The sequence below is a fragment of the Microtus ochrogaster genome, chromosome 18 (assembly GCF_000317375.1).
Source record: "Microtus ochrogaster isolate Prairie Vole_2 chromosome 18, MicOch1.0, whole genome shotgun sequence".
Classification (NCBI taxonomy): domain Eukaryota; kingdom Metazoa; phylum Chordata; class Mammalia; order Rodentia; family Cricetidae; genus Microtus; species Microtus ochrogaster.
This window is the reverse complement of record NC_022020.1, coordinates 55,533,804-55,542,376: the sequence shown is the minus strand read 5'-3', so window position 1 is coordinate 55,542,376 and position 8,573 is coordinate 55,533,804. Positions and strand designations below refer to the sequence as shown.

Below are 8,573 nucleotides of genomic sequence, written 5' to 3'. Positions count from 1 at the left end.
AGTTCTTGGAGTCCATTTTTGCGAACTTGGTTGGCAGCCATATTGGCTTTGCTACCAAGAATGAATGTACCAAGTCTCGGCCCTTTAATAAGCCTGACATTAGCATAGGTAGCACATATTCTGGTTTCTACCAGAATCAGCTCTTAGTAGACGTAGTAGCTCACTTCTGTAGGCATGTACCTTAAGTAAGGAAACAGCATTCTCTCATGCATATAGGGAGGATATTTTAGTATACGCATAAAGGGCAGTGTTTGTGTCCTTGCTCCTTTCATCTTGTGCCTGGTTCAGTTTTTTTAAGTTACCATCCATCCCATGGAGTCCCTGAAGAACAAAGGGTTGACTGAGTCTTAGTTCTCTAAGACAAGGCTAAGTCTTTAAACTTTCCCAAGTCAAGGATTTAAGTTAGGGGATCAGTTCTTTTTTTTTTTTTTTTCCTTCTGTAATCATTTCTAGTGAGCACAAGATGCCTAGTAGTTCCTTTGTTCTAAGAGGTATTGTGATCAAGATGTAGATACAGTGGAGGAGTGTCAGTACTCTGTCAGCTTTTATTTATAAATGGCCAAGACATGCTGTGGGGAGTCCTTTTAGCTAAGGAGTTCGCCAGTCCAGCCTCTTTCATATAGCTCACTGAGACTGTCAGGCATTGTCAGATAGATGAAAAACATATCTGCAACACTAATTTTGATTTGTCTTAAAATGTCAGATTTAAAAATAGGCAGAAAGAATGGATATAGATTTATTTCTTTTCGATATGTTCATTCTACTTATTACAGATGGATATGACTTACAGCAGCATGAAACAATCAACTTGTGTAAAAAGAGAAAAGCAAATAATTTTAGCAATCTTAAATACCTGGCAGTTTTTAACAGTGTATTCTCTAGGTGGTCATACCGTCAATTTTAAAAGGAAACCTAAAGTAATTCCTCATGGCAAAACTACAAATTATTATGAGCTATCTATAGTTCATTGCTCAGGTACTTAATGGGACAAGATCTCTCATGATGGCTGTAGTTTGGATCTCAGAATATTCCTTATATTCATTGGCAGTTTGCTCAGAAGGTAAATGAATTTTTCTAGCAGCAACCAGTATTTAATTGTTATTTGTTATTTTCATTGGGCTTATTGTTTGGTAAGCATATCCAAGAATATTATATGACACTATAAATCAATTGGGCTTTGAGTTGTCTGGAAAGAATCCTTGAATGATTTAATTTATGTGTTATTTCTGAAAATTCCTTAGAGTATATTGATGTAACAATAATTCAGATTTGAGAAACACAGCTTCCCTTTTGTGTATGAGTAACTGCCCACATTCTTATATGTAATTTCTGCTACAGTTATTGTTTTCTTAATATAATTTTTTTCTTCTTCAATTAGAAAAAAACTAAAGATAAAAATTAAGATACGTGAGAACAAGATTGGTATTTTATGGTTTGTAAGTGAGAGATAGCTCTGTGTTACAGTCCTGGCTGTCCTTGAACTCACGGAGATTCACCTGTCTCTGCCTCCTGAGTACTGGGATTCAAGGCATGCACACCACCACTACCCAGCGAGTTTGTTTTTCTTAGCTCATATGTCTTTTTGTTCTTGTCAAAACCCATCACGAGCCGGGGCAGGGTGGTACAGTTCTGTAACCCTAGCACTTGCAAAGGGAGGCAGAGGACGATTTCAAGTTAAAGGGCAGCTTGGGTTACATGGGGAGTTGAGGTCACTGTGGAGGTGGGGAAGTGGCAAAGCCCCAAAAGCTGGAATGTAGTGGTGGGTGGTGGAGTGCTTGACCAGCATGCCGTGTGTGCACAAGGCTGTGGGCTTGAGCCTCATTGCTGCTAACCACTATAGCAGCAGACAGTTCCCACCTACACTGTCACAGCGTGAAACTAGGAAACTGTAGTTTAAAGACTAAAGTCTATTTAGTTTCCTCGGGTGATGCTTGTTTCTCATAGGTGTTCAGCAGAAATACTTGGTGGTTACTTGCAACTATGAAGCCAGGAAACTTGGAGTTAAGAAGCTTATGAGTGTCAGAGATGCAAAAGAAAAGTGTCCGCAGCTGGTCCTTGTGAATGGAGAAGATTTGAGCCGCTACAGAGAGATGTCTTATAAGGTCACAGGTACAAATTAGTCACTGAATATTTTAGCATGTAGGATGATTATGATTATTCTTTATACAAATATTGCTAATAAAGTGGCCATATAGCTAGTTCCTTTTTCCCTAACACCTTAAAAAGGCCTTTTTCACTGCAAAAATCAACTTTAGGCCTGTCAACTGGAGTTCCATCCCTGGCACCCACGTGGCAGAAGGACAGACCTGATTTCGACAAGTTGCCCTCTGACCTCCACACATATTATAGCATGTGCCCCTCTGCCCCTGCCAAATGAATAAAAGTAATAAAAAATTGTAATTATATCAAAAGGTAGCTTCATGTGCCCTCAAGCAATTAAATTTAATACAAAATTTTAATTATGTAAGAAGGTGGCTTTCACTGTTATAGTTGTGGAGAAAATGAATAGTTGAGTATAATTTAAATTTGGTCATGAATATGATTTATGTAAGTAACAGAAATTATATAAATGGAGTTTTAAAATCTAAAATGAAAATAAATACTGTGAAGAAAGATATTTTGTGTATGTGAAGTTTATGTGTGTATGTGTGTGTACATGTACGTGTGAGTATGTGCCAAAGGTCAACATTAGTGTCTTCTGCTGTCCAAACTTTAAAAAATATATTTGGCATATATGTATGCCAAGGAACTACTGTACTTTTCACCATCTAGATAGAAAAAGTTGTAATTACTGATTAGTTTTAAGTCTCATTTCAGAATCTATAGTCCTTTTGAATTCTGACCTTTGGGTCAGGTCTGTTTAACCAACATTTTAATGGCTAAATCTTTCCTTGATGCTCGGCACTTGAATCCTGGAAGGTTCTGCCACTTCAGCGCCTTCATCCTGAGGATAGGATTCATTAAACTACTTCGTTGTAGTGTATTTTCAAAATAAGTTTCAAATGTTATTTTTTGCCTATTGCAGATGCTTGTGAAAAATATAGCTAAAGTATAACCTGGTTATACTTTTCTAAGATTAAATTTATTCCTTGACATCCACTTAAAGATTTTAACTACCTCTGAGCATGGATTTTTTTTTTAAAGTATACTACAGATTTAAAAAAAAGTTACAGATATGGAAGATTGAATTAGATGTATTACTGTGAGTATCTTGGGAATATTATTTCTGGATTTTTTTTCTTTGAATATTGCCTCTACCTAAAAGTTTGTTAACTGAGGATGTTGTCAAAGGCTGTGGAGCTTGGCTGGTAAGATGGCTTAGCAGTTAAGAACACTGGATGCTTGTTCCAGAGGATTTGGGTTCAATTCTTGGCATCCACATGGGGGCTCACAACCATCTATAACTCTAGTCCTACAAGATCCAATGCCCACCTCTGGCCTCTGCAGGTACCAGGCATAAACATGGTACACAAATGTACATGCGGGCAAAACATACATATATATATATATAAAGTAAAAATTTAAGTAAAAAATTAAAAGGGTGTAAAGCTGTTTTACATATGTATCATACATATGGAATACACATTTTTATATGCTGTATTTGGTATTTTAATCTTTAATAGTGAATTCTATGCTAGTTGTAACTTAATTATATCTGTTCTCCAATATTATTTCAACTTAGAATTGTTGGAGGAATTTAGTCCAGTCGTTGAGAGACTTGGATTTGATGAAAATTTTGTGGATCTAACGGAAACGGTTGAGAAAAGACTCCAGCAGCTTCCAAGAGATGAGATTCCGTCCGTGACTGTGTCAGGCCATGTTTACAATAACCAGGGTGAGTGCTTCCCACTCACGTCAGTGACCAGTGGCAAGTACACATATCCCATAGTCGGAGAGGTTGCTGATCGAGTGTGGCTTTTTTGGAGGCAGATGCATGCTTAGTGCGGTAGAGTCATGTTTAGTGTCTAAGGCGGCCAAAATGAGGTCTTGCTGGTCCACGCTGAGGATTGAGGATCGTTCAGTGTTATGTAGGGATGTGCCGCAAGTAGCTTCTGTGTCTCTGAGGGAGTTATCGTCCCATTCTTTCCCATCTGTGTCTAAGAACCCTACCTCTGTAGGTCATCCTAAGTTACAGAAGTTGGCTTATTATCTTTTTGTTTTTTAATTCTCCTCAATTTTGAGATAGGTTAAATGTGCTGTTGATGTATATTTTCCTTGATCCCTCCTGTTCCTCTGAGGCACTAAGAGTCCCCTGTTGGATCCTAGCTAAATCTTGTCCAGGTTTTTCTCTGGTCACAGACCAATCCTGCCATGTGCGGGTGACTTCTCTAGGCTTCAGGTTAATCAGTTCCAGTGACCATTAGCAGCTGCTAGCAGGACCCATCTTCACATCCCAAGGTGTGGAGGACCGATGCTTTTCCTGGGACACTCGCATCTGTAAATAAGTTGCAGTGATGCCCGTGAACATCTGCCTGGGCTTCTGGACACCCATGGCTGTGGGAGAATTCATGTGGCAGACAAGCTCTTCGTTTAGAGTGGCCTGCCCTAGCTGGTCCTGCTTCTCAGCATACACCTTCGTTATGCCCGTGTGGAGCGCCCATACAGTCCCAGAGGAGAAATGGGTAGAACCACTGTTTCGAGGAGACCAGAAGTTTCTCCTGTGTCTTTTGTACCTGTGTTCTTTGGTCAGTCCCAAGGTGGAAAGCAAGAAAGATTCCAGATAGATCTTTGTGCAGTCCCCACCCCCCCGGTTTCATTCAAAAGAATCAGGACATTTTTACTCAACAATGAGACAAAAACATTTCCAGAATATTTGATTTCAGTCAATATTTTAAAATCAAAATGGCTCTTTTTTTTACAATTTGATTTTTTAAAAACTATTGTTTTTATTTTACACACCATTTCCAGTCCTCTCTCTGTACAGCTTTTAAAGCTGACACAGACCTTATTGTTGAGAACAAATGCGTCAGTGTATAGAGAGCTAGATTTTATGTTTCACGTGAAAGGTGCCTAAGTGTCGTGACCTTTTCTTCTTCTATATAAGTTCTTTATTGAAACGGGTCTCACTATGTAGCCTGCTGGCCTAGAACTGCTTTGTTGACCAGGATAGCTCTGAACTCAGAGATCAGCTTGCCTCTGCCTCCCAAGTGCCTGGCTCTACATAGTTTTAAAACCAGTTTCTTTCCAACGAGTTTATCAGTTGGCAGAATCATGATATGGGCAGTCTTGTCTGTCATAGACAAGCCAGTTTTCATTGTGGCACGTTTATTTTATCTTGCCTCTGTGGACTCTGTGCTTGCTCTGAGCTAGGCTGACTGGTGAGCCATTTGGGAGTTGCAGGCTCTGTTACACTTCCTAAGAGTAAAGATGGGTCCATAAAACTCTATCATTCCATGCCAAAGAAAATGTATTTCTTTATATTCTCCACAGTGCCCTAAGCAGATCTCCTAAGCTATGAGCCAGTCAGAAATGGTTTCATTAAGGTGTTTAGGTAGTGTATGAATACATTCTTATTTCTACTTATTTATTGGTAAATGTGAAGCTTTATGAATGCCACCTCAATTGAAACTTCTTAGGAGCTGTGTTTTCAGAGTCTGTTAGTGATTAAGCACTTCAAGCATGTGCTCATTATCATAGACCCTAGGTATTTGATCCCTTTATAGAAAGCTATGAAGAACTAAAGAAACAGGTGGGAGTGTGGTGGGGGAGGGGTGGACACAAACAAAATCCTGGGCTCGTTTAAAACTTTTTGTGGAAAAGAGAATGACCGTTTTATGGTAATAACATTGTCCTTATAGCTGTAAACCTGCATAACATCACCCACGTGAGACTGGCCGTGGGATCACAGATTGCGGCAGAGATGCGTGAAGCCATGTATAGCCAGCTGGAGCTCACTGGCTGCGCTGGAGTGGCTCCCAATAAGCTACTGGCCAAGTTAGTTTCCGGTGTGTTTAAACCAAATCAGCAAACAGTCTTATTGCCTGAAAGCTGTCAAGATCTCATTCGCAGTTTGAACCACATAAAGGAAATACCCGGTAAGATGAAAGCACTTGAGGATTGTGTATCGGCGTTGCTATAATTTCTTTAAGTATGCATTTAGTTCCTAGAGGCACACACTTGACTTTTGGAGAAAACAAAACAAAACAAAAACAAAAAAAACTGGGAAAATATGTGTGAAGATATATGTGAAAGTCCTTTTCCACACGGTTCTGAGTGGTACCCTGGAGCCATATGGTTCTGCTCACAGTTACAGTCTCGCTACACATTTCACAGGGAACGGAGTTTATTGTTTACAATGTCACTTTGTAGTAGGTCTTTCTCATCAGACTTTCTGTGGACCACCAGTCCCCAAATAATGACATGGAGACTTATTATTAATTATGAAAGCTCAGCCTTAGCTTAGGCTTGTTTCCAACCAGCTCTTATAACTTAGATTAACCTGTTTCTGTTAATGAACATTCTCTTGGTAATGGTTCTTTACCTCTCCATTCTGTACATCTGACTCCCCGGCATCTCCACAAGCCGAGATTCATCCCCAGTGTCTCTCTCTGCCCGGAAGTCCTGCCTATCTGCTGCCTAGCTATTGGCTGTTTAGCTTTTTATTAAACCAATCACAGTGACATATCATCACACAGTATAAAAAATATCCCACAATATCTCTTTGTGGACCTTGTTTAAAATATTAATGCCGCAGTGAATTTCCCAAAGCTTCTAGGCTAAGCTTTTCATTTAAACAGTATTTTGGTGTGCGCGTGTGTACCGAGAGGGGAACCTCGAGTATGTTTGCCATCACTTGATATTTTTGGGACAGTGTCTCTCACTGAACCTGAGCTTGTGGATTGGTGAGATCCTGCTGTCCACCTTCCAACTTCTGGGGTCGTGGGTCTGCACCAGAGCTCCTGACACTTTCTGTGGACGTTGTGGTGTGGACCGAGGTCCTAGTGTTTGAGCGGCAAGCGCTTTACTGACTGAACGGTCTTCTGGTCCCTGAGGTCCTCATTTAAAGACAAGTGACCTATGGTAGTCATGGACAGGTAGCCTACCAAATGTTATAAGGATGTTAAAGGTCATTCTTGTAGGGATTTAGAAATGTGGGAAAATGAGACGACAGAAAGCGTCACCAATTAAATGGTGCAACTTCCCTTTTTAGACAAATGTTGGTGTGATTTAATTTGTTTTCTGTCTTGGCTTACTTCCTTCAGTACAGTATAACTGGAAGCTTTGAGTCTTTGTTTTGAAGAACTGTGTTAGATTGTAATCAGTTGAGATCTCTATACTCAGATAAAAGATTCTTGCTTGGATTGAGTTTTTAGTTGATGTCTTGTGTAGCCTAGGCTGGCCTGGAACTCCCCGCACCCGAGGTTGGAGGATGGCCTTGAATTACTGACCCTCCCACCCCACGGCCTGAGTTCCGCCACCAGCTTCGTGCAGTGCTGGAGATAAAACCCAGGCCTTCCTGGAAACTAGCTAAGCCCTCTGCCAGCTGAGCCTCCGCCCCGCCTCCTCAGTGTTTTCCACAGCCTCTGCCTTTGTGTTGACTCTCACCTCAGTCTTTAACTGCTGGAAAGTGAGCTGTCCCTCCTTTGTAACAATCCCCCCACATGCCTGCTTCCTGCAGCTTTCTGCTGTGACTGCAGGGAGGCCAGGTAACTGCAGGAGTATTATTTTCAGATGACGTGTAGAAAAAAACATTTCATAGCTTAGTTCTTTTATGCATAAAATATGACTAACTTAATGGAGTTTGGTTAGCAGCAAAGGTTTTGCTTGGTTCTTTTCTCCTTTTAGTTTGTTCTGGATGGCAAATCCTACTAAGCATGATTGTGTGTTTGTGTGTGGTGTGCCTTTAGGAAGGTGCTTGGCACTTCTAATTGCTGCAGTGCAGGCTTCTTTGCGTATGTGAATTATAACTTATTTTTGAGTTTTCCTCACTATCACATCACAGGTTATCAAAAGGATGTTTCATCCAGACAGGACGCACTGGCTGTCTCTTAGACAATACTTGATATTAGAAGGGCTTCAAAGAAGTTTGTGGAACTCACGAGTCCTAGGTGGAAGAAAATCAATATATTTTGTAATGGGGTTTGATCTTAGTAAAGTAGTAAGAACTTATATGGTGGAAACATTTTTAGTGATTAGAGTAGCTTTCTTTTCAGAAGCAGCACTGTTGTAACACGACACATTTCGGTTGTTCAGGTATTGGCTATAAAACTGCCAAACGTCTTGAAGTGCTGGGAATCAATAGTGTGCATGATCTCCAGACCTTTCCAATCAAAACGTTAGAGATGGAATTAGGAATCTCAGCTGCTCAGCGCATCCAGAAGCTCAGTTTTGGAGAGGACAGTTCCCCTGTCACACCCTCAGGCCCCCCTCAGGTATGTGAGCGTGGCGTTTATTATGGGGTATTGGCTGTGGTGCCATTTAAGATAAAGATGTCTGCAGGCTGCAGTATTCACTGCTCTCATTTGCATTGCTGCTTGTACGTGATCGCTTCCCCATAAGAAGGTGATTTATATAGCTTTGGAGCCTGTCCTGGAAATCACTCTGTAAACCAGGCTGGCCTCGAACTCATAGAG

At 40.6% G+C, this 8,573-nt stretch overlaps 1 protein-coding gene across 2 annotated transcripts in view; it reads left to right on the top strand.

Moving 5' to 3' along the window:
* The window catches only part of Poli (DNA polymerase iota), a 17,266-nt gene that overhangs the window by 1,922 nt on the left and 6,771 nt on the right, over positions 1-8,573 (top strand). For both annotated transcript variants that reach the window (XM_005356246.3, XM_026783650.1), the window contains exons 3-6: positions 1,945-2,109; positions 3,683-3,835; positions 5,799-6,035; positions 8,194-8,372. In XM_005356246.3, the coding sequence (XP_005356303.1) occupies positions 1,945-2,109; positions 3,683-3,835; positions 5,799-6,035; positions 8,194-8,372 (734 nt within the window). The remainder of the gene's footprint in view (positions 1-1,944; positions 2,110-3,682; positions 3,836-5,798; positions 6,036-8,193; positions 8,373-8,573) is intronic.